The 26551-nt window shown below is 41.2% G+C and overlaps 1 protein-coding gene across 4 annotated transcripts in view; it reads left to right on the forward strand.

Moving 5' to 3' along the window:
* LOC133217001 (contactin-4) overlaps positions 1-26551 on the forward strand; it is a 341090-nt gene that overhangs the window by 222720 nt on the left and 91819 nt on the right. For all 4 annotated transcript variants that reach the window (XM_061362129.1, XM_061362133.1, XM_061362130.1 and 1 more), the window contains one exon: positions 13266-13361. In XM_061362129.1, the coding sequence (XP_061218113.1) occupies positions 13266-13361 (96 nt within the window). The remainder of the gene's footprint in view (positions 1-13265; positions 13362-26551) is intronic.

Genomic DNA, 26551 nt, shown 5'->3' on the forward strand with positions numbered 1-26551 from the left:
GCTGAGGACATAGTGTGGCAGGCAGAGCCATCCTGGTGACAACAAGCAGCTCATGCTTGGTGTGAGGGAGGAAGGAGAAATCAGTTCAAGCACAGCATGAGGATCTGTGGCTCCTCTTAGAGGTGTGTTGGACAGTGGGATTGTTAACGTTGAGGAAAAGCAGTTGAAGTCCAGAAGACAAGGCAAAAGCCTAAGGAGGAATTTTAGCTATGTGGATAGGCAAATCAGCCTGTCTTTTGTTGATGGTGGTCAGAAACACTTGGGAAGATTTAGACATAGTCTCAGTTTGAGAACCCAGGTACAGACATCAAAGTCCAAAATGACACATAGATCAGAGATGAGAGTGAGGGGCAGAGCTTACGAGGAGAGTAATATCTTGGCTCATGTTCCAGCACACCAACTTTTCCCTTTCCTAATCCGTGCTCACTGCTGGCTCAGGTGGGAGTAGCTGCAAGCCCTTGTTCCTGGATGGGAGACAGTTTGCCTTCTCTGAGAGTGCCTGGTTTGCCTTCAGACCTTTGACTCCTCCAGGAATGCATCTCTTCTCCATTGCATAGTTAAGTTGAGCCTTCAGAGCAAACCCCACTGTGAAAATCCCCAGCGCAAAGGCTCATCTGAGAATTTTTGTGTCTTGAAGCAGGATAGCAGTTTCTGTGCAGGAAAGATCAGGGAAAGAGGAAAGATCAAGAAGTCCAAAGCAGACTTAGCCACTTGGTAAAGCTGCTCAGGCAGTACCTTGTTTCAAGTCCAAGAAAAAATATATTCCAAGGTGGGGGGGGAGGAGAGGCAATGTTTAGATGGCAATGGCAAGATGTTTACCTCCAAAACGTGTTTTTCACTGAAGTAGAAATCCCAGTGAAATTTCTGTTCTAAAGGTCAAATGAGAAAGCTTTCATCTCCAGACTTGTAAACTATTTCTCAAATCAGTGACTCTTAAAAATTATTCATTAGAACACCAGCTTTTAAACTGGAATTCTATTAAGCTCTTTATCAAAGGTGGTTTTATTCCAAACTGCACAGCCCACTGTTTAGTCTTGACACAACAGCAAGGACATGGGCAGAAGATCTTAATCTTTGTATATTTGTGAAAGGGATGACATAAAACCCTGCTTTTAAAAAGTCAGGCATAGGTTTTATAGAGAAAGTGTTTAGAGATGTTAGAGCCATAAATATTAGGAGGCAAATCTTGTCAAGTCTTTCAAAGCAAAAAGCTTTAATGCTTTTGTGGGTGCTAGTCATCAGTTAAAGTGCTTTCAGCCTGCTTTCATATAGGCAGGCTATGATTTCTTCAAACCAGTGTCCTCTAAAATCTGAGATTGATTGAGATGCACGACAATCCCATCTTCAGGACTGTTCTATGGGCCAAATTAGCATAGTTTATACTATTTAGTCAATGAGGTCATATTATTCCGTAGGCAATGATGCAAATGACTTCTGCCTCCATCTGGCTGTGTATTTTGTCCAGGATAGGAAAGAATGTTCTGTTGTATGTGGAAAGTTATGGAAATGTGATGAAAACAATTTGGAAGATGGCATACAAGCCATCTCTTGGTAGAAGGTTCTTTATTCAGTCTGAACAAGGAATATTTGGCCAATCCTGGTGAGGTTTTTTGTTGAACAAGATGTCATTGCCAACCTATTCAGATTCCCCTTGAAGGGAGGTCATGTGGTCTTTAATAATAAAAAATAAATAAAAAATCCCATTGACTTTGGTTCAAGGACTGAATGTGACCTTAAACATCATTCTAAATTTTAGATTGCGGGGATCATCTTAAGATTATAAAAGGGGTATTAGAATGGAAACCCCATTATGCTCCGTAAATCTCTTTAAGTCATGCCTGAAAATTGACTTTAGGTTCCTTGGCTGTATCTGTGTAAGTGGATTGTGCATTTCACGTATATGAAAAGGTAATTACCCCTTTGCATAAATCATTACTTCACTTTCTATTGTATGGGTGCTCTGAAGTTCCTTTAATGTATCTAGGAAAGGTGGTGTTTTGTCCACTACAGAATACTCAAAATTGCCAGTGAACATTTCTAGTTTTCTAATTTGACAGTTCTTAAATGATGGGATTCATTTCTGACCAGTCAACTTATCAGATTAATTTGTAATCATTCAAGGTTTTTTTATCCAAAGTACAACCAAGTCTCAAGGGTGAAATACCATACCAAACACCCAGGCTAAAAGAACTCCTTATATGCTTATCCAAGGATTTGTTGATAATCTAGCTGAAGGATTAGTAACCTAATCAAAGACTAGGTTTTTGTACAGTTACAAAGATACCAAGGCTGAAGTGCATAGTAACTTTACACTTGCAATGATGCACACAGGCTAGAATGGGTGGGTGTCATCCACCCTTTTCCTGTGCTTCTCCTGATGTAAGCTGTGTCGTGTCACCCTTCCCAGGAGGAGGCAGTTACAACCCCTTACTGCCTCGGAGGTGCTTTGTTAGGAGCATGATGAGAGAGAGGGGAGCCCGGGGTGTCTTCTTCCTGGCTGGGACAGACTTGTTATTTTTATGTATTTGCTACCACTGCTGTACTACCTGCTTTTTTTTCATTGATTTCTATCTCTGTTACATCTGAGATTTACCATACGTGTTTTGTATATGTAGTGTTCTTCCTCATGGTTCCCTCTGTTCCAGCCAAACCAACTTTTGCTTAGTCCTGGGTTGTGTTCCTTTTATGAGGAGGACCTGCAGATTTCTACCTTTAGCCATCTGTTTCCATCCTGTGGCTGCATCAGCAAGACTTCTGCAGTTACCTTGTGGTTGTGTTCTTGGGGTCCTGTGTTACAATTGCTTGGTTTTCCTTCCAAGCATATACATCCTCTGTCACTTTGTAGGAATAATGATCCATTTGAAGATACAGATAGACATACAAATATACAGGTATTATGCTTTGGTAGTTACTTGCTAACTTGGTAGAATTCAGGATCTTGTGTGGTAGGGTCAGTAGAATAGCAAGTAGAATCGCAACCCTGGACTTTAGCAGGGCAAACTTTGGCCTTTTCAAGCAATTGCTAGGGGAAATCCCGTGGGCTAGGCTGCTTGAAGGTAAAGGGGCCCAAGATAGTTGGTTGACGTTCAAGGACTGCTTTTTCTGAGCTCAAGATCGGAGCATCCCGACACGTAGGAAGTCAAGGAAGAGGGTTAGGAGACCTGCGTGGCTAAATAGGGAATTGCTGGGTATGCTGAAGTGGAAGGGAAGACTTTACAGGTCATGGAAGGAAGGGCTGGCCACTTGGGAAGAATATAAGGCTGCTGCTAGAGGATGTAGGAAAGCTGCTAGGATGACTAAGGCCTCCTTGGAATTAAAGCTGGCGAGAGGGGTCAAGGACAGCAGAAAGAGCTTTTTCAAATACATGGCAGATAAAACTAACACCAGAGGCAATGTAGGCCCGCTGATGAACGGGACGGGTGCCCTGGTGACAGAAGATACAGAGATGGCAGAGTTACTGAATGCCTTCTTTGTCTCTGTCTACTCTGCCGGAGGCAGTCCTGAAGAGCCCTGTACCGCTGAGACCTCAGATGAAGATAGGTCAACGGAGCGGTCTGCCTTAGTCGATGAGGAATGGGTTAAAGACCAGTTGAGCAATCTGGACATCCATAAATCCATGGGTCCAGATGGGATGCACCCGCGGGTGCTGAGGGAACTGGCGGAGGTCATTGCTAGACCACTCTCCATCATCTTTACCAAGTCTTGGGAAACGGGAGAGGTGCCTGAGGACTGGAGGAAAGCAAATGTCACTCCTGTCTTCAAAAAGGGCAAGAAGGAGGACCCGGGTAACTATAGACCGGTTAGCCTCACCTCCATTCCTGGGAAAGTGATGGAACACCTTATCCTTGGTGCCATCTTAAGGCATATCAAGGATAAGAGGGTTATGAGGAGCAGTCAACATGGCTTCACCAAGGGGAAGTCATGCTTGACCAATCTCGTAGCCTTTTATGAGGAAATAACACAGTGGATGGATGATGGCAGAGCGGTGGATGTGGTCTACCTTGACTTCAGCAAAGCGTTTGACACAGTCTCCCACAGCATCCTCGCAGCTAAACTGAGGAAGTGTGGTCTGGATGATCGGGTAGTGAGGTGGACTGTGAACTGGCTGAAGGAGAGAAGCCAGAGAGTTGTAGTCTATGGGGCGGAGTCTAGTTGGAGGCCTGTATCTAGTGGAGTGCCTCAAGGGTCGGTACTGGGCCCAGTATTATTTAATATATTCATCAATGATTTAGATGAGGGAATTGAGTGTACTATCAGCAAGTTTGCTGATGACACTAAGCTGGGAAGGGTGGCCGACATGCCAGAAGGCTGTGCTGCCATCCAGAGGGACCTGGACAGGCTGGAGAGTTGGGCGGGGAATAACTTGATGAAATATAACAAGGGAAAGTGTAGAGTCCTGCATCTGGGCAGGAACAACCCCAGGTTCCAGTATAGATTGGGTAACAACCTGTTAGAGAGCAGTGTAGGGGAGAGGGACCTGGGGGTCCTGGTGGACGACAGGGTGACCATGAGCCGACACTGTGCCCTTGTGGCCAAGAAGGCAAATGGCATCCTGGGTTGTATTAGAAGGGGGGTGGTTAGTAGGTCGAGAGAGGTTCTCCTTCCCCTCTACTCGGCCCTGGTGAGACCTCATCTGGAATATTGTGTCCAGTTCTGGGCCCCTCAGTTTAAGAAGGACAGGGACCTGCTGGAGAGAGTCCAGCGCAGGGCAACTAAGATGATTAAGGGAGTGGAGCATCTCCCTTATGAGGAAAGACTGAGAGAGCTGGGTCTCTATAGTTTGGAGAAGAGGAGACTGAGGGGTGACCTTATTAGTGTATATAAATATATAAAGGGGGAGTGTCACGAGGATGGAGCCAAGCTCTTCTCAGTGGCAAACAATGATAGGACAAGGGGAAATGGGTACAAACTGGAACACAAGAGGTTCCACTTAAACTTGAGAAGAAACTTCTTCTCAGTGAGGGTGACGGAACACTGGAACAGGCTGCCCAGGGGGGTTGTGGAGTCTCCTTCTCTGGAGACATTCAAGACCCGCCTGGACACGTTCCTGTGTAACCTTATCTAGGTGTTCCTGCTCCGGCAGGGGGATTGGACTAGATGATCTTTTGAGGTCCCTTCCAATCTCTAACATACTGTGATACTGTGATACTGTAACTCAGTAGAGCAGTATCATTGATGTGTTATCAGGTTTGCTTTACAAAAGTCTCTAGAGATAGACTTTAAGTAAAATATAGGAGCATAAAAGCCACTAACTTTTTTTTTCCCTCTAAGCCTGAATATTAGTCCTGTTTTCTTTTGGTAATGAAAATTCAGTGATGCATAAAGAAGTGATTGATGTATGTATGTTCTTTATAGAATATAGTAGAAGGAGAAATAGTTTCATATCAGTTAAACAAGATTAATGTGTAAAAACAGCAGTGACGCTGCTTTTCTAATCGTTAGGAAAATAAAACCTTAAATGTAATGACAAAGGGTTTACTAATGCTGTATGAGTTTTTGACAGTGTGCCATTCAAGGCAATGTACAGCAGTGCTTCCTTCTACATGATATAGTCACATAAATTTGCTTTCCAAAAGACACGCAGACACCTGTCACCAACAATTTGAATCATTTAGTGTTCATGTAATTTTCTATAGTATTTTTGGCTTTGTTTAATAGTTCTAAAATAGCCCTTTTGCATAGAGAGTTCTCTCTTAATTTCGGAACCAGTGTAATTACGAAAGCATTTTGGTTTTTAAAAATATGCCACTCATTAAAAAAAATAAAGGCAAACCATGGAAACCCTCCTCCTGCAAACAAAGGCAGGCAAAACAGAGCTTAGCTTTCATTAAAAGTAGGGATCTCTCTGTCAAATCACTGATGACCTGAGACATACAGCCTCCTGAGGGAAGCCTCGTGGTTTCAGTATGGTTTCCAGGGCATGGTGGAAACCAGCAGCTGAGTTATTTCCATGTTGCAGCCAACAGTGGGAACCAAGGGGGCCTCGTGTACATGCACCATAACCACTCCGTTTGGGTAGAGGTCAGTGAAGGGTCAACAGAAGGGTCAGTGAAGCTAAATACAGATAAGGGGTATAAATACAAAAAGCAGAGGTCAAATATTGTACTGCCCTCACCAGTGGGAACTTGCAGCAAAGTGAGCTGATACAATCTTGTTTGCTTGCTCATGTTTCAATGTAATCTGTGAAATATTTCTTTAAAAGAACAAACTTTGATGTCGAGAACTTATTTAGTGGTCACTTAGAAAAAGGACTACCAGGTTTCATAAATAAAGTACAAACCCAAGTAGGTTCTAGTAAAGGATAAAAGGATACAGCTCTTTTATTCTACTTATAATTTAATCTTCTTTGCTATAAAGACTGATTTTTTTGTATGTAAAACTTGGGGAAACGTTTCATTACTCTAGCCAAAGTTGGATAATGGTTACTGTGAAAAGCCATATGTTTTTGATTAGAATTTCCATATGCCATTTACTGAGACAAACTATCCAGTCTTAAGGGGCTTTGGATAATTTCAGATAGTTTAAGCTTTTATTAAGCCACATTTGAGGTTTTGGAAGAAGGTTGTTCAATGCAATACCCTACCCAAACTGCAAAGCTAGTAGGGTTGGCAGCTGCTGCTGGCACCTTCTGGGCTTTTGAGTATTTTTGAGGAATAAGCATCTGTATCAAACTGGCATCACTTAACAGTACCTGCACAAGTTCTATCACTAAATATTAAAGCAGAGATTTAATGGAGGCTACAGGAAAATCTGTTAATGCAAGAAAAGGCATTCAAGTTCATATTAAAGAGTGGGTGTTAGTGTGCATGTGCTAACAGCATATTGCACTCTAGTGTATTTCAGCACCAGATGTCAAGGTTTTGTGCAAATATTAGCTAATTAAGCATCTTTCAAGAGACGGTTTAAGTGCTCTTCCTTGGAGATGTGCAAACTTTGTCACAGACAACTTCAGTGACTTTTCCGAAGTCATTCAGTCGCTAGTACAGTGGTGTCAGTGGTACAAATGAATATATTTTTCACAGGTTAAATACATGTAGCTTTATACTCATATGGATCTGATAACTTTGATTTAGAATCGATACTGTGGAGGTGAAGATGTTTAAGTGGCATCCTTATTCATTAGATAAGGGGTAAATAACTGTTAATTGTGATAACCTGCCTGCTTTCTTGTTAAACCTTTCTGTCACACACCTCTTTGGCCTGAGAACATTACTAATTGTGTCCTCATGCGATGCTGGAGTTACTGGAGCTTGTACAATATGTTTCTGTTTTCAGTGGAGTCATTGATTTAGTGTTGTATGCTCCCAATAGGCTTTGGCAGGACCTCTGGAATGGGAAAGTGTTAGTATTTTCTTCCTCAATGGTTTCTGTTAATCAATTTTTACAATTCCTTTCTAAACAGAGAATGTCCAAGTTGAATAGGACAAAAACTACTGTACATGTGTATTATTTTCCCAACAGTCTTACAAATATCTGATCTTTATTACTTGAAATTACACATTTAAAATAAAAGCCTCATCTGCAAGTTATTGGTGAGGGTGACCTGGTATTTCTCATGCAGATGTATGATGCTTTAATTAGCAAGGTTAATTTTACATCCTTCTTGTGTGTGCTATGCTGTGTTGTTTCCTTTTTGATCAACATTATCTTTTCATGGTCATGTACTGTCTAATGCCATAAATCCCTGAGCTTTTGAACAGATACACTTCCAATAAAAGCCAGGCTGGGATCCTGGCTCTGACAAGTGGTTTCTATTCCTTTAAGCAGTCCTCAGTTCTGGTCATGTTTGGTTTATTTCAGGTATAAATATTTTTATTGAAATCAAAGCTCCTTTTTTGATCTGTGTAATGTCAGATCATTGTAATTGAAGTGATTCACAACCTAAAAACTTTAATTAAGTCACAAAGATGCCTGCATGCTAAAACTTGATGAATTTATCACTTCCAGGCATTGTTTCACTCTGTCTTGTTCTCTGCCTTCTATTTATGAGTGCTCATTGAATTTCATTATAATGACCAGGTCTTTTATTTCTGTTATGAGGTATTTAGTACACCATGGGGCACTTTAATTATTAATCATTATGTGATTATTTTCAGATTTCATATATACTGTATTGCCAGGTCCCAAGGAGCAAATCTCTGGGGCTTTCAGGTCTGTTAGTAGGCATCAGGCCCCCACGCATTCACACTGGCTTCCAGACCCCTTCCTCCTTACCAGTATTTCATGCATCTGAAGGCTAGGTAGGTCCAGTACCCCCTATCACTGGCCATGTTTGCCACCGTTTATCCCCAACTGAACCTGGCTGCTTCAGTGTGATTAAAGCCTAGTTAGCGTTTGTACGTGTTCTAGAAAGGTGGTCTTGATCTCCAGCCATTAAGGATACTGAACCTACTGCTCTCTGTGGTAGTTTATTCCAGCAACTGATCATCATTATTCGTAGTAAGTTGAATTTCTCATCTCCATTTCCATGACTTCAACTTTATACCACTGGTTTTGCTATATCCTCCACTGGATTAACAAACACTTCAAGGGATGGCACCATCTCCTCGTGACAGTGCTTCTGCATGTAAACCAGAGATTTCTTACTCCTGTTTGAGAAAGTAGTGACCTGTTCGAGGCTGTCACTTCCTCCCTCACAAATCTGAAATGTAACAAGAAGGAGTAGGAAATAAATAAAGGTAAAATACATCACAGTCAGCAAAATATGGGTAGAGGCCAGCCCTGTAGCAGCACATGCTGAATAGCCATGCTGTGTCAAGGTGGTCCTCTGCTTGGCCACAGTGGCGGGTCCAGCAGCTGGATACCTGCACATCTCCCATTTTTAAGGTCATCTAGTTCTGCTCAGGTGCAATTTCCAGTGGAAAGAGATCTAGTATCAAGGGAAACGGGGAGATATAATAGTCCAGCTTCACACATTCTTCCAAAACAGTAAGTATGCCACGAAATAATTGAGCTTCCTGGTTTAATAAGCTATTTGGCATTCCTGTGGGTTTGTTGGGTTTTTTTCTTATTGGAAAATAAGAACAAAAATTCTCATATATACTATGACACGTGCAAGGTCCTACACCTGGGTTGGAGCAATCCCAGGCACAGCTACAGGCTGGGCAGAGAAGAGATTCAGAGCAGCCCTGCAGAGAAGGACTTGGGGGTGCTGGACGATGAGAAAATGAACATGAGCCGGCTTCAGTGTGTGCTCGCAGCCCAGAAAGCCAACTGTATCCTGGGCTGCATCAAAAGGACCATGACCAGCAGGTCAAAGGAGGTGATCCTGCCCCTCTACTCTGCTGTCATGAGACCTCACTTGGAGTATTGTGTGCAGTTCTGGTGTCCTCAACATAAAAAGGACATGGAACTGTTGGAACAAGTCCAGAGGAGGCCATGAGAATGATCAGGGGACTGGAGCACCTCCCATATGAAGATAGGCTGAGAAAGTTGGGGCTGTTCAGCCTGGAGAAGAGAAGGCTGCGTGGAGACCTCATAGCAGCATTCCAGTATCTGAAGGGGGCCTATAGGGATGCTGGGGATGGACTCTTCATTAGGGACTGTAGTGATAGGACAAGAAGTAACAGGTTAAAACTTAAACAGGGGAAGTTTAGATTGGATATAAGGAGGAAGTTCTTTCCTGTTAGGGTGGTGAGGCACTGGAATGGGTTGCCCAGAGAAGTTGTGAATGCTCCATCCCTGGCGGTGTTCAAGGCCAGGTTGGACAGAGCCTTGGGTAACCTGTTTTAGTGGGAGGTGTCCCTGCCCATGGCAGGGGGGTTAAAACTAGATGATCTTAAGGTCCTTTCCAGCCCAAACTATTATGTGATTCTATGATTCATATGTAACCGAGGGTCTTTAGGCCTGGAGGCAAAGCAGTGTGAATCTTAATGTTTTCATCAGGGGAAACATACAGCCAAACCATTTCTGCTGTATTTTAGTCATTCTGCAGTGTTGAATGTTATTTTTTTCTTCTTCTTTTGCTGTCCCTTTGATTTTTTTAATGTCAAACAAATAATTTCTTGCATACTCTCTGGGGAAGGTAGAGAGGCACTTGAAAGCTGTGTTTCCCTGGGAAGGAGATAATAAACATGGGGAAAGAAATGTTAGAGTGCTGCTTCTGTGTTAAAGCATTCTGTGGGGTGGTTTTCAGCAAGTGTGTTATAACTTCTGTTCAGCTAGTGGTTTCACCTCCATGTATGGGGAATTCAGAGGTAGGAAATTTCAGTGCAATATTCTGCACCCATTAGAGCCGAATTTTTTAGGAAAGGTTTTTGTCCACTTTGCACAGCATGTGAAAGCAGAGGGGAACCTCTTGAACCCACACATTACTATCTGTATGCTTTGTAACTGTTCAGCAACACTAATATTGTTCCTAATTTCTTGGGAAATTGCAAGATGGTGTTTAAATGAAGTTTCTTGCTAATACAATCTTAATGATACGGGTAATTCAAGTTCGTATTTAGGTATTGCAAAAATAAATCTAAAGTGTGGATTTTAGAATGCATGAGCATAATCAACCCAATCAGTTTGAGATATTCACCTTTCTTATAATTATCTTAATCTCGTTATTTTACTTAGAACCAGATTTTAAGTACATGCATGAGGCTTTTCAGAATTGACAGTTGACTTCCAAAGCTTGATAGTTTGCACTTCAAGCGACAGTGATGAATGCTCTGCTTTGTTTGCTGTCTTCAATTGGTTTTGACCATTCCTTCATCATTTCCTACTTGTTCACCCAAGCAGACACTTGTTTTCTTTTGTTGTCATAAATATATAGCTATTTTGTCAACAAATGGCATTATTTCTTCCTTCAAAAAAATAACCAAGACTAAACAGAGGACTAGATTTGCATTTAAACTATTGAGTTATGCACTTTCTCTCCATACTATTGTAATCAAGAGTTGCTGGCTCACCAAGCAGGTGGCTGTTTCTTACTATTAATAATGAAAGCCCTTTCCCATTCTCTCCTCTGCAATTAACAGAATTCCCCAGAGCACTGTGTAAGTAAGCTTAAACACACAGGCTCTGAATTCAAGCAGTTTTTCTTTGATCTGTTCCATGGCAGACCTGTGTCTGGCTTTTTTAGGATTCAGGCCTGAAAAGTGAATTCTTTATAATCTCTAAAACGTTTTATGTGTGTATATGCATATGGCATAACTTACTAGTTCTGTCAACTAAAGGATGAAGTGGATGAAGATATAAACATCTAAACCTATGTATGAAGAATCTTCCATTGGATATTATTTTATACGTATGAATACTTCTGCAATTTTCTTTGTAGTGCATATATATGTTTATATATACATGTCTAGAAAGTATCTGCTTTGGTCATTGAGACTTGTTTTTTTACTTTATTTTTTTGCTTATTGGAAATAATGTAAAAAACATTTCCTAATACCATATTTATTCCTTCAAGCATCATTTTGGTTTCGCACTATTATTCCTTGTGCAACTGTTCTCAGTAAGGATGGAATCCAATCTTGTGCCTGTGAGCATTCAGAAGATATTTAAGCGTATGGGACTGACAGGTGGCCAGAGGAATGTAATAGGGGCTCCTGAAAAGTACATTCCACCTTTATTATGGAACTTAGGACAGAAAAATTATATCTCTGTTTTCACTGGTAATGGGTTTTCTTCTGTTTTCCTTCTGTGTTTTTATCTAGGCCAAACACACAGAAGGACAGAGAAAATTAGTCTGCTTAAAGTTGCAAACCCAGACTATGACTTAGAGGCTGGGAAGCTCCATGCTTTATCGTTTCCTTGTACCTACACGGAGTCTGAACAAACAGCTCACATTAGTCAACCTGCTGTTAAATTGCTAGCCAGGTTAAATTTGGACTGCTTTTAATCGCAAGTGTAGCTTTGAACCAGCTGTGTGAACCCATTTTGCCCAAAGGGTTTGATAATGCAACAGCCTTAGCAGCCAGTGCAGACAGCATCACTTCACATGGTCGGACATCAGTGTCTGTCCATGGATTGGGCAGAAGATGGGTGGGAGGGAGGCAGGTTTGGACTAGTTTTGCCTTCAGAAGTAATGCACTGTGGTGCAACAGGTTGTTTCAGTCCCCACAATATTTACCCACTAAAATGCAAATGAAAAAGCTGAAATAATATAAGAAGATCCTGGGAATGATGTAACAGCATAAGTGTATGGAAGAACAGTGCTGGAAATCTCACAATGATTACTAGCACTGTAACAAATTGTTATCACAGCTTCCACTGTCATTCTCTTTTTGCTTGGATTTTGTCCTGAATTTGGTTTTAGCAGGAAGAGTCCATGAAAAAAGGTTTCTAAAATAAAACAGTGATTTCTTCTGATTTTCTAATTTTAACTTCTTTTTTTTTTTTAAGTATGCATGCCTGTGTTTCCAGAAAACATTTTCAAGAGGGGATAAAACTCAAGACTTTTCATCCTTGTAGCCTTATAATGGTGTCCCTACTCTTCCTGCTGTTAAATATTTATCATCTGTGTGTTTTCCCTGGTTCCCAATTGCACTGACAACAGGTTTGTAATCACTAAACCATGGCTCAGCTACACTGAAAGCAAAAAAAAAAAGTAAAGAAAATTGAAATACAAGGGGCTGTTAAAGATAAAAGGCTACCAAAGTGATTCAGTGTATTAGGGCTCCTGAGCAGCAGCCACTGGTGATCAATACCTGGTGCCACTGCTCAGTTCACTGTCACCTCATCACTTAATAGCAAGTTCCTTGAATTCAGCGTGCAAGGAGAGAAAAGAGGGACTTACATTTTTGGAGTGCATGGCCTCTGAAGGAGAGGAAAAAGAGAAAGGTGTAAAGAGGGCTTTAATTAAAACACTGTGTGGCTAACATAGAGCTGTTACAAGAGACTTCCTTATGGGAAAGGAAGTGTTTCTACACATGGGTTGCAAAGGCATCAGTAACAAGTCTCCTAAAGGGAAACAGTGGGTTATAACACAATTGTTTAAGGCAGTAATTCTTCATAGATTCATAAAACAAAACTCTTACAAGTGTTACAGGTTGCTGGAGTTTTCTCTAGGTGTGTCTTCTGCCCTAGGTAAATCAGCACTTTTTTCCCCTTACTAGCTGTGCAGCCTGTAGAGACATTTACTCATCCTGTTGCTGCTTCTGGTGCACATCACCCTCCCACTGCCCTGCATTCCACCCAGGTCCCACCAACCACCCCCCAAACTGATGTGCACCTTGTTTCTATGTCATGCAGCGAACTCTAACTAACCCTCTGTACTTCTCGTGAGGAGAAACATTAAACTCCCTCTAATCGAGTTCTTTCTCTCTTCGCAGATCTCGAGAACTTCAAAACCAGAACAAGAAGCACTGTCTCTGTCCGCCAGGGCCAGGGCATGGTGCTGCTGTGTGGACCACCACCGCATTCTGGAGGTAAAGTGGGTTCCTTCTCTTGTTTCCAGCACTTAGTGACCTTAAGCAAGGTTTTCATTCTCAGGATATGTTCTGGGAAGTTTAAGAGGGCAAACCTTAAAAAAAAAGAAGGCTATGGCAGTGCCAGCCTGACTGAATGGATCATGCTGAACCCATACAATGGTTTGTATTGACTAAATGCACTGGGAGATCTCCAGTTGTTGTAAATACAGAGAAATAGACAAATTTTACTGCATTATGGGTATGTACTTAGGAGATGAACTGACTGAAACAGAATATAAAGCAGTGTGTGCATATACAGAAGATAAGGCCAAGATCTTGTGCAATTTTCAGAAGCTTTTCTGTGACCTGGGTGTGTCTTCTGCAAAAAGGGTGAGGATTGCTGACGGAGACACTTTTATGCATTATATTTTCATTATTATTTGGGTTTTTTTTCAGACACTCATTGTCACTTTTTTTGCCTCCTGGGTACTTGGGATCCATTAGCAATTGTCCAGGTCTCATATGATTTATTCTTCCTACTGTTCTTATAGCAGCGATACATTTAAATCCATTATTATTACAGAGACAGGTACTAACTGTAACTCAGAGCTCATTGAGTGTCCAGAAATACAGACTGTGGAGAAAAGGACATAACTGTCTTGACAGTTACTGGCATCTCTGCCTCTGAAAGAGGTACATTTCTGACTTCGGTGGAGAAACAGAAAAGCTGTAGTAGCAGACAGGCAAAAAATAAATTATTAATGGCACTAAGGAAATTAGTGTTGTCTCAGTGGCAAAGGCAAAATTCGGTAGGGAAAGAATAGATTCAAAGTAGAATTTACCCATAGCTAGTTATAACAAATAATGAAGAGAGGCAGTGGGGTAGCTGTGTATGTTAGGGAGTGTTTTAACTGTCTAGAACTTAATGATGGTGACAATAGGGTTGAGTGTTTATGGGTCAAATAGGAGACAAGTGCTTGAGGAGCTTCTTTGCTTTCATCTGACCAGCTGGTAAATTTATTCAGCTGAGGCCCCTCTCACCTTTTAGTCTGGAGATTATGATGAGATACTCAGTGTCTCAGCTTTCTGATGTTCATTACATGAAAGCTGTTCTTGAATCTGTGATATCAAGTCCACAGAACTAGTCATTACCACAGTATCTAACTTATATGAGAGTGGCTCATATAGAGTTAAATATTCCCTAAAATTACATGCCTTTTGGTCTGGGTAGATGGAGCTTGTCCCTCAACCCCTGCAGGTGGATCTCACTGCCATATCCGATGAGGCAGCTGCCAAAGCTAGGTATTAAAAACCACTGAAGACTGCTTGTGGGTCAGCCACAAACTCATTTGCAGTCTGCAGTGCTGTGGGTGAAGCATCATTTTTAGCTTAATTTCCATAGTGAAGAAAGGTGAGGAGGTTTGGAACAGAAATGCTTTGTGATTCTTAAATCTGAATGCCTTGAATGTGAGACTGAAGAGCGGTGTGTGCCCTCATCCTATCCCAAACTGATTGTGCTGCACAAAGGTGGATAGTATCAACGGGCCAAGCTCAGGGAGGGCTGTGTGGCTGGGTACTGAGCTGCACTGCTCTGAAGAGCTCAGGAGTTTTTGTGCCCTTTTCCAATTAGAGTTAACCCCATCCACACAGCCCACTCCTGCGGGCATTGCGGGCCATGCAGTGCTTCATCCCATTTCTCCCCACTCAAGTAGGCTACTGTGTCCTAAGAGGGACATAGGGACTGCACAGACAATGCAGAGACAAGGTGGATTTGTGCGCATTTGTCTTAGTCTCCTTAGCAAAGCTTTGCTCTGTGGTTGTGGAGAGTTTTCTGTTCTGCTGTAACAAATCTTTGTCTGGAGATGTGGTGGCTGGTAGTGGTTCGTGTAAGCAGGAAGAAGGAAATTGTGGTACATTTGTTCAGGGGAAAGCTTTGGTGTATGTACTGATGATCGCAAAAGCATTCCAGAAAAGTGCTGGTGTTGTTTCCTGTTTGGGTTCAGTATGCATGAAAGAGCATCTTACAGGGACCAGGAAGTAATTGTGTTTCTGTTCCCAGAAAGGCACAAAAGTCAAGGATAATTATTTCCCTCAGTCATTCAGATGAGGGATGACTTTCCTGTGTGACCACTATCTATGACCTGCTCTATTCCAGCTGGAAAATTATTTTAATTGTAGCCAGATCCACAATTAGTTTAAATTGGTACTAGTGCAATTTTGTAATTAAGCTGGGCTGGAGTTGTGCTGGTTGTTTTCTGGTTTGGATTGAAAGTGTTTAATGGAACGGCAAAATAGTCCAGTTAATTCAGACTGAGACCCGTGTTCTGCAGGAATTAATCTTCATTGTAGCAGCATTTTCTTTTACTTTTCCTTTCTCCTATGGTTAGAAATAGGGGCAAGTTTCAAAAGCAACTGCAAAGTTAATGCTTTTCAGTCGTGTGCATCGTGTTTCCGTTAGCAAACTGCATGTCTCCCAGTGTAATCGAAGCTATTTGGTCTCTAGCAGTCACTGCACAATTACCACAGCTATCTCCTGTTCCAGCTCTGGGCAGATGGAGGTTCGTAAGAGAATATCAGATATCACTGGGAAGTAGCTGCACGTCAGGAAACCGCTGTGTTCATGGGCAGCTGCTATTCCCAGGGCCGAAGGCAGTGTTTGCAAAGCAAAGCTGTAGAGATCAGTTCCTTCCAATACCCCAGTATGCCATGGCTGGGATATTACATTGCAAGTATTTAATGTTGTAGTGCAACAGTAAAAAAACATTCAGGTTAAAAGTGAAAAATAATACATCTCATTGAAATTATGAGGGATGTTAAGATAGAGAAAATGCAATTACTTATTTTGGAATTTCATTAGGACAAGAAACCTAACTTCACGATCCTTGCAAAAAGTGCCTGGCCACATTAATGACCAATGCTGAAGCACAGGACTGTCGAGGCGGGGGTGGTGGTGTGCATGTAAATTATTATTACTATTATTATTATCATCATCATCATTGTTATTGTGATTTTTAGTTTCTGATGTGCATTGAAAATGAAATCTTTAAAAAATAATAATTTAAAAAAAGAAAAGCTGTTTGATCTGAGAATAGCTGTTGCTTTGATGATGAGAATATTCACTAGACTTGTAGAAGGCTGGGGAAAAAAAACAAACATCCTGGCCAGTTCCTGAGCACAGAGCTTAGGGCCTGGTGTCAGAAACAGAGGGTCAAGAAGTTTTGCTTGATAGATAAGGCTTCCCAGGTGTCTGAGGAGGACTCAGTGCCAGCGTCTCCTCCATTTTCAGGTGACTCAAGTGGCAACTCTTAGAGACCCCCTTAACTGAATAGGTTTGAGAAAAGAAAAATAGCAAATTAGAAGGGAATTATTTCCTGTCCAGTGTTGTGTCATTGGTTGTGTTGGTCTTAATAATTGTGGATTTTACTAAAAAACTATCCATCCTCATCCAGACCGTTATCCTTTCAACTGTAGTTCACTCTAATGCTTTACTACTTGGAAACATCCATATTTAAAGAGCTGGCAGCTAAAAGTGAAATTATGTTGCCCTACATACATTAGCTGTTGAGGGTTGCTTTTTTTTATCTTGTTTTTAATGATGCCAAATAAAGGGCTTCCTACTGTTCAAATGTTACAAGAAATTCATCCTGAAAATGAAAGCAAATGATTAACAAGTATTTTTAGCTTCGTAAAATGGGCCTTGTACAGCTTGCACAGAACAGTTTGGGCATTGCCATGTATTATCCCAATTTTTAGTTTAACATGAGTTGGAAATTCAGCATGTGAATCTAGGCGCCCTCCCTGGTCCCCTGAGATGAAAATGAAATGTGTATTTCTTGCAGCATGGTTTCAGCAGGGAGTCGCTATTTTGTCAGGTCAGTGCGCTCTGGTGTTACATTTTGTTAAGCAGCATAATGATGTGATTGCCTCCTATGATGAAATGCATGCTGAGTCCTGGAAATTTGGAAAATAAATGTTCATCTGGAGCTTGGGAAGTTGCTGGACTGAAAACGAGAATAAATGCAAATCAAACATTTGCTTCGGTTGTATTTTCTGCTCTTGGAGCAGTAGATGCCTGAGCCCCTGAAGACAGTCCTGCTGTATTTATGGTGCCCTGTCTATTAAGAGTTTTCAGTTCTTTTCCTTTTTTGATTGCCTATCCCATTTGTTCACTTACATGCACTAAATCAGCATAAGAACTAGTAAAAACCTACCTGGGCTGTTAACATAATTACCCTGTACATAAATGGTTTTCCCTCATTATTTCCTCTGCTTTTTTAGTCAAAAGCCTAATGGTGGTTGTGTGTGGACAATTCTGCCTGTGAAGCTATATGGAAAAAACAATGTAAGAGTAAACATTGCTGTGGGAACATGTCATTCAGGGGCCATGTAACAGCATGATGAGTGGCTGTAAATATTGAAGTGGACAAGAGACAACAAAGGTCCTAAAAGTATGTGCATAGCTAAAATTTGGATTTAGTTTTGTTGCAGCACATGAGGATCCCCATCACAGCTGCTGTCCCATACCACAATGTTAACTGGGCAGTCCCCAGTATCTGAATCACACAAGTTGGAAATGGGGGGAGCATCAAAAAGTTTTCATGCCCTTTTTGATGAGACTAGTTAAGGTATCTCATCGTGTCTTAGTATGAGCTCTATAATTTGGATGCCATAAAATAAGTCTCTATTGCTTTACATTTTTAAAGCCCTACTAGATCAATACCATTTGCTGTCTTTCTCCAGTAGAGCTATAGGGGTCATCGATTTGGGGAAGGCATTGCTAGCCAAAATGGGGAGAAAAAGGGGGAAAAACCAAAGCAGCAACAGAAAAAAACAAACAAACAAACAGAAAAAAAACAACACCACCCTAACCTTTGTTTTGTTCGAAGTGTTTCATTCTGTTGTATTTTTAAGCCCTCTTACGACATTTAGATATATTTAGAAATCATGGACCATTTCAAAACATAAAACAGTAAAGCTGTTGGTGAAATGCTTTCCTTTCAAGAGGAGCTTTGTAGGGGCAAACAGAGTAGCTTTACTTGTTTGCTTTTTTTTCCAATATTGTTAATCAAATTTGGCAAGATACATTTAGTTGTTAAGATAAACTTAATTTAAACAAACAAAAAAGCCCACAAAACCAAAGCACGCACTCACTTGTGTTTCTCAGGGCCCTGGATACAAGTTGCACTCCATAGGGGATATGCTTGGGAAGTATTTGGAGGTCACTGTCTTTTAACTTTATCTCAAAGTTTTAAAACCAAAATGTTTCCTTGTGCCAAATAGTTCTTTTAATTGAAGTTTGTGGGAACTGAGTGATTTAGCAGCCACTTTTGCTAGATTTATTTGATAGTCAGGGCAGGGTTAGTTAATATTGTAGCAACTACAGTCTTCAAATACCTTCTAACATCCCCAGTGTTTCATTGAGAGTCTAGAGTTTAAAAATCCCAGAATCCTAGAAAGGTGTACGTGTTTCACTTGACAGCCTAGTAGCACACCCAGGAGCATGTGAACAAAGAAGTGTGTAAATACTTCCCCTCCCTTCTTTGGGAAGATAAATGAACTTGTCTTTTAGGATTTCCTTTACTGCCCCCTCCCCGATTTTCTCTTGGTTCATCTTTAGAAAGAGCTATATACACAGTGTTCTCATGACATTTGCCTTCTTGCCCTCGTGGGAAAGCCTTATAGAGTTAGAGATTTCCAATTGCTGTGAGAAATGAATGTACACAGAGAACTGGTGAAAGTGATCTCTCAATTGATTATTTAAATCTTGTGTTCCCTAGAGGTTAGAGGGAAATCCTGAGATATCTCTGTCCATAGTCCATACCACCCCTTTGACAACTGTAACATGTTTATTTTCACACCTCGTAATTTATCTCAGTAATCTGTGCAAGAGTTAAATTAGCCGATAGCTTTTGTAGATGGCAAAGTGCTTAGATGTACGGTGGAAACCTGCTGATGTTTCTACAGTACATGACTTCCCACTTGCATAGGGCCTGTAACAAAGTTCCTGGTGTCCCAGGAACTGGACCTTCCCAATATAATTTCTAGTCTTGAACCTCAATTCCCTGCACTCCTCTGCTCCTTGCTGTGGAGTTGGACAACCTTCCCGAGCATCTGGGGACTGTCTCTTTGACTGAACAAAGGCAAGAGTTAAAGAAAAATAAGCTTTCTGTCCCTCTGCAGGGCCCATGTTCTCAATGCACTTGTAAAATTCCATCTTCCCAAAGAGGAGGAGATTCATTAGATCTCAGTTGTTCAAATAACTCTTTCCCATCTGATGCCATTAGTCCTATTGGAAACCTAGCCATGGAGTCTGTGTCTGTGAGCTGAGATGCTGACAGAGAATTATTCTCACATCTTTTCACATAATGGATGTGTTCAGATTTTCTCATTCTATCCTGCCTTTTTTTTCCCTAGTAGCTAGGAGAACTTTTAGTTCTGTCGCACAGCTTAATCAAGTAGAACTAACTAAATTTTACCATTTGACAGAAGAGATGGCAATTCCGATTTCATCTCAATCTCAGCCTTTCATGCTGTATGGTAGGTAGTGAAGTGTAGACACCAGACATGTTTTCAGAAAGCACTTTACTGATTACAGTGGTGCTGAGACCACTTCTGTGCTCTGCAGAGAAATTATTAGTGTGCGCTTACTCATCTGGTCAGGTTTTCTCTCTTTTTTAACAAAAAAAAAGCAGTGATGGGCACTTTGTACGCTGGAAACATTGAAAACATTTTGGCTGTAACTATGGCTGATGGCCTCTGTTATGTGATGAATGGTTTAATAGGTTTGTCTTGTAAATAATCTGTCACACAAATCACATCTTGTATTCTCTGATGCTCATACAGCCCCCACACACACACCCCCCTGTGCATGGTATAAGGAGGAAGGGGAGAAAAACTGGGAAAACTAATCAGAACAGTGTAGAGGAGAAAAGGCAATTACCAGGTATTTTCATACCATCAAGAGATCAGTGTGTGGGGTTTTCAACCCCCCGAGCAGCACTGCTCAGCAGGGAGTGCTTTGGAACAGAATTTTCTCTGTTGTAGTTGCTTCTCTGTCAAGTATTTGCGCCTGTTTACTCCCCATCCTGTACTGCAACCTTACAGTTGTTTCTTCTTTGAAAACTGTCACACTACCTTTTCATTTGACACATATGAAGAATTAATACATTATTAATAAATGTTTAGAATTGTCATTTTAACAATGGAACAAACGCTTGTGATATTCTCCCTTAATCAAAGTTTGTGTTAAAACTTTGGAAAACAGTCAACTTTGCAAGCGGTAATGGAATGGGAAGAAAATTCTCTAGAAACAGTTCATAGCCACAAAGGCCAAGGACATTTCCACCTTACATCTGCTTAAAAGCAGGGGATTATTTCATTCTGCCCAGGCAGCATTAGCTTGTTCTGCCTACACTGCAACATTTATGCTGCTGAGTGAATGCATCTAGCGTTTCTGCTGGATGACCAATTCAGAATGGCTTTAGGCAAAAGCCTTGAAACACATGCTCCCTTATGTGTTAAATCAGCTTCTTGGTACCAGATCTTGTTCTTGTGGCACATTCCCCATTAATATGAAATCTTCAGAGGAATGGAAAGTTGAATCCTACAAGTTCTGTTAATTTTCTGTATTTGTTAGGATGAGAGCGCTCCTCCAGCCACATTTCTTCCATAGCAGATAACCTGGAACATCTGGTGTCCCCACTCCTTAATATTCAGCCTTAATTTTCCTGCATTTTCTTCCAGTGCGGTTTGCCCAAGAACTTTCTAAACATGTACTTCTTGCACAACCCTTATACCCAGAACTGGGCAGTTGCTTCTTGCCAAGCAGATTTGCCAGAGTACTAAACCACCCCTCCTTTCTTATTGAGACATAAATACTTTCTCCTCATTCTCTCCTATCTTAATTTCCTCATAAGCCTTTGCTGCTGGATCAGATTGGGTTCCAATTAATGAGAAGCTGATTTAGAGAGGAGTATCTCACAGATGGGTGGGCAACATGGTTTTAAAAGTTCCATTTCTCTAGGAAACCAAGCAAAAAATCTCCTAAACTGATTGCAGGTTGGTTCAACTATTTGTCAAAATACTGCAAGGTCATTGAGCAGCCTTTCATGGAACACTCCAAAGGCTGGAGTGAAAATATGGGCAGGTAAACTGTTCCTTGGGGCTGGGAAAGAAAAAGAAGAAAGAGTTGGTGAAATATTTTGCATTAGCAGTAGTCAGTGATGTTTACAACATATTTGAATGTGGCAATGCCACTGGGATTGCTGTTGGCAGACATGGTACCTACAGCACCAGCAGGAGTTGCAGACCTCTCTGGTTTGCGGGGCAGGAGTTAAACTGTGTTGTGCATGAACGGTTCTACTTTCAGGATGCAGGGAATGGTAGAGTGAAGGCTTGATGTCTAAGCAAACAGGAAAATGCCACAGTAGGTTGGTGTTCCCCATGAGCAGGGGCTCAGCAACTTACAGATCTTTCCTGGAACAGGAAAAAGTGAAATTCAATCAGAATTAGTCTAGGTACTGTTCACTGGAGGAGGATGCAGCATGCATATTGACTATGTGCAGGAGATGGAGAAGACCATGAGGACAGAAAACAGTGTAGCATGAAAAATATCTCAATCTGTTACAGATTTTTTTCTTCTAATAGTGACTACCACTTATATGTTCCCATGCAGTCATCAAATTCCCATGTCCAAAGAAGTGTCAACACTTTGAAAGTGGTTTCCAGATCATAAGCTCTCAAACTTCGTAAGCGTCTGAGTGACTTATCTCAGGCCAAGAACCAGAAAACAACTTCCCCAAACCTACCAATTCCTAGCACCTTGCATCATAACTGCAAAGAGAGGTTCCTGCTCATGAGAAGTTTAGTGATGCTCTTGAAAGCTGGAGCCAGATCTAAGCTGCCTGGCAGCTTAGATCATTTTCTCAACCGCCCAAAATTCACTAGAGGTATCTCTTTCCCATAGCAACATTACAGAGAGCAGGCGAGTCAAACATGGGGCTTCCTCACTGGCTCTGGGAAAGCATAATTCTTCTGCATCTGGTATTGAAGATTATTACAGTTCAGCAAAAAATGGGTTTCATGAAACATAAAATCAGGCATATAAAACTCTTAGTTAAGTAAGAAGTGATTGAGAGTTGTAACTTCCCCTTGAAGTGCATCTCCCATCATTTATTTTTTATACTATGCCACAGTCACTGTTTAAATTATTAAAAGCAAGAAGTAAAAAGCTTATCAGGAGATAGAAATGGATTAGATTAAAATTAATCTAGCATAATCCTTTCTCTAAAACTGCTGATTCAGTTTGTGCTTAAGTTTATCAGTGGATTTGAGGATAAGGGATAAGGATAATTTCTTCCCTAATTTGGGAGTGATTCAGCTTGATATTTCTGACAGCACAGAGGCCATGCAGTGCTGTTTTAATTGTGAAATCTGTGAAATTACAAATATTTCCAATAATGCAAATGCCAAACTCATTTTAGATTTACACTAATTTAAGCACCTAAGTGGGTATAGGTGATCTGCCTCATTTCAAACAGGGATGAATTTTGTGAACAGAAGTTGCAAAATAGGGTTGCAGTCAAGAACAGACTTTGGCATGGGCACTGAGACCCACATTTTCAGCTGACATATGTCATTTATCACCTTCAGTGTCAGCACTGCTGCAATATCCCTACCAGCCACCTACATGTTCGTGTCTCAAGTAGGCTGTCATGGACAGACAGTGAGATAGGATGTCTGGGGTTGGTAATGCTTGCTGCCCTTCCAGAGAGCTAGAGGGGAGGAGGCTCAGCTCTCCAGTTAAGACCTTGGAAAAACCGAAATAATAAGGAACATGACACTAATGGATTTTTTTTTATTTATCAGTGACAGCTTGGGACATCTTTAAAAAGAAGTCATCTGCGAGCTCGTCATGTGGTTTATTCCCCTGTTCAGTTGCAGTCACCACTAAATGAAGATTGAAATAGTATTGAAAGGGGGTACAGCTGGCAGGGGCTTGCTAAAGATGAGTGAAATCTGCTGTCTGACAGAATTCAGTCAATAGGCATTTATTAAAAGTTGTAATGTATGTGATCTCTTCATAAAACAAATTAGAGATCTGAGTCTAGCTCCCAGGCTTCACTAAGCATGTTGCAACCATCCTCACCCTCCAAACCCAGCCTTAGTGGGCCTCTTCAGTCAAAGGTCTCAGAAGCATAGACTTAGAATAGTTAGGGTTGGAAAGGACCTTAAGATCATCTAGTTCCAACCCCCCTGCCATGGACAGGGACACCTCCCACTAAACTAAACTAAGCATCCAGGGCTTCTGATCCTTCAGTTCCTGTGAGATGGGCATAGCAGAAAGTGGGCTGCTGACACAATCAGAGCAGTGATGTATCTCCACTTTCACAATCAAGTATGGGTTTCCAGATCCCTGAATGCATATACTGCTTCATTTAAGTCAATAGTCCTGGCTGTGTGAGCACTCCTTTCTGTAAGGGTGATATTTTGTTGATGGAAAACAAAAGGTGGTATTGGTTTTGGCATTTTCTGTTCCCTGATACATATAGAATGTCTAAATGTGCCACAATGATGTTGTTTTCAGCTGACAGATATCAAAACTATCAAATATGTGAAGAGAACATTTTTTTCCTGTGTACTACAGGAACGTGCCACAGCATCACGTAGCAGTGCCTGTTTGTGTGGATATCTCCCCTAAAGGACATACCACCTGCACTGCTTGCCCAGATATTTCAACCTTTAAATTGATAGTCATACTAATTCACTGCAGTAAGAAAATTCTCTGCAACCAGCTTTCTTTTTTTGCAGGTTTGATCTAATCTCTTATAGCTACAGTAAGAGGCTGATCAAAGGTAGCGAAAGCTGGTATTAAAGGATTAGCTAGGTCACATTGAAATATGTGTTAAAACAAGCCCAGGGACCTTTAGGTTTACTGAGGTAAGTGCACAAAAAAAGAAAAAAAAAAAAAAGATTTTTAAGCTAACTCTGACTTTAAACAGAAAACAAACTGATGGCTTAAATCTGTGTGTCATTCCTTAAGGTGATGTGTGTAGCACTGTAGGTAGGACAAGTCTGGAAAATACAAGCAATGACTGAATCTCACACAGCAGAAATACAATGCAGAATTAAAAAACAGTGTACACATCATTTATGCGTGTGCCCAGCTTACAGCTTATCTATTTTCATTTGATGTCTGCCTCTAAGTAATGAGCGTTTTCAATCCAGCCTTCTTTATCCTTCTTTTTTTTCTGGCCAGTCTCTCCTCTCCTCTCTCTCTTTTCCATTTGCTGCTGACAGTATCTGCCACGGAGGTACTTTATCTCTGGCTGTCAGGTGAAGATGAGTATTGCTTTGGAAGGATGTTGAGGCCACTCTGTGGACCATATCAAGCTATTATTCTTTTTTTTTTTTTTTTTTGTCAGCTTTTCCTCATTGAAATCAGCTCACAAACAGAGCATCATACAGATCTATACATTGCTCAGTGGGAAAAGCTGTGACATCATCTAGGCTTGGATCAGTGTCACAGGAGGCCAAGCATACGTCTTCTAGCTTCCAGAAGGATGGTGTTGCATGATTAGCAGGGATAAAGGTTGTAGCAAATATACTGCTATTCACCACTTGTGAGTCCTTTCTGCATTGCTGCTCTTTTTTAAGGTTGGTTTGATGAAGTTACATTGTAGTTACGTTAATGGCACATTACATTGTATAATATTTTCCTGAAGTCTTGATTTCACCACTAATCAACTGCCATGACAACCCGTGAGTACTCCTTTATGAAAGGCGGGGTAATGTTTCATTCCAGGATTTACCATCTGATAACTCTGAAGGAATTTTTCTTAGCAGAAGTAAGATTTCATTTTGTAATTCCCTTCTTCAGGGGATCATTGTCTCTCTTCACAGGCCCAGCAACCCAACTTTTCCAGTGTCTGGAGAATCATCATTGGTTGGTGCAGTTCAAGGTTGCATCTGTTGAGAAGGGCCATGGCCGAGGGGACCAACCCTTCCCACAGAGCCTTGTGGGTCACTGCTAGGGCAAACCTAGCTCCAAAACTTTTAAGTTTAAACCAGAGGTGCATGAAATAAGTGGCACTGCATCTAACCTTTGACACGGTTTTACCAGTTTCTGTAAACACTGAATGAACCTGGTTCCCCAAAGGTATCATAAGCTCTTATAACAAACACAGGATGGGTTGGTTTGTGGGTTTTCTTTTCAGGCAAAACCAGGCTAAACTGTAAATTTCTAAAAGACCATTTATGAGTTTTGTCAAATGAAAAAAACATATAGTTTCTTCCAAAACCTGCCAGCCTGCATGCTAGATCAGTTGGGTTGCAGAAGGGTGTCTGCTGCCCATCAGACGTTTTTGAAATAGGTTTGTGTATTTGACTGTAGTAAATGCAACAGCATGGAACTCCATCTCAGAACGTTTTTCATTCAGTTGTAGATAAAAGCTTCTGTTAATTTTTGTCCCTGAGGGAATTTTAAGTTCAAATTTTGTCAAAATCCTCAGCAGTACAGTGCAGTAGTCAGTGTTCCTGGTGCCACAGCAGCCAGCGTAGCCAGCCATCAGCTGGGGCTGGAAGCTGTTTGCAAGAGATAAGCAAGGTCAGCTGTGTGCAGCCATCAAGTATTTAACTATTTTAGGGATGTAGAAAAATGGGGATGCAGCAGATAAAGGTGATTATTGATTAGACTTCAGGTAATGGAGACCTCTCACCTTTATAATTACCCATATGTGAAGCTCTACATGCTGTGCAAGCATGGAGTTAAGGGGCTGGGAAACCACCACAACTGACTGCAAATTGCTGTGAGGATGAGTCAGACACAGAACTTGGCTGAATTTTTTCCTCATTCTTACACACTTCTGACTTGATAATGGACATGCCATGTACATGTGTATCCAGCACTAACAAACACATGGGCACAGTTATGTTTACAAAAGCAATTATCTCTCCCCAGTAGAAAGGGGCTGCTTGCCGTTAGTGTGCCATTAGTGTGTGGTCAGGAGATGCTAGCTCTGCAGTCCATGGTACAGCCCCATTTCCCCACTGGTGTGTGTTGTGCCTTGTTAGACTGTATCGGAATTTGTACATTGTCACCATTGGGGGGTTGTAAGAAAAAGACAGAAAAAACTCAGAGATGTCATAGTTATGCCTCGGGTTGGAGAGATGACTTCTCAGCCTGTTCATTGCCTTCTGTGATATCATGT

Source organism: Neopsephotus bourkii, unplaced genomic scaffold, assembly GCF_033783945.1.
Source record: "Neopsephotus bourkii isolate Nb327-2 ecotype Australia unplaced genomic scaffold, CSIRO-AGI_Nbou_v1 NB_1080, whole genome shotgun sequence".
Lineage (NCBI taxonomy): Eukaryota > Metazoa > Chordata > Aves > Psittaciformes > Psittacidae > Neopsephotus > Neopsephotus bourkii.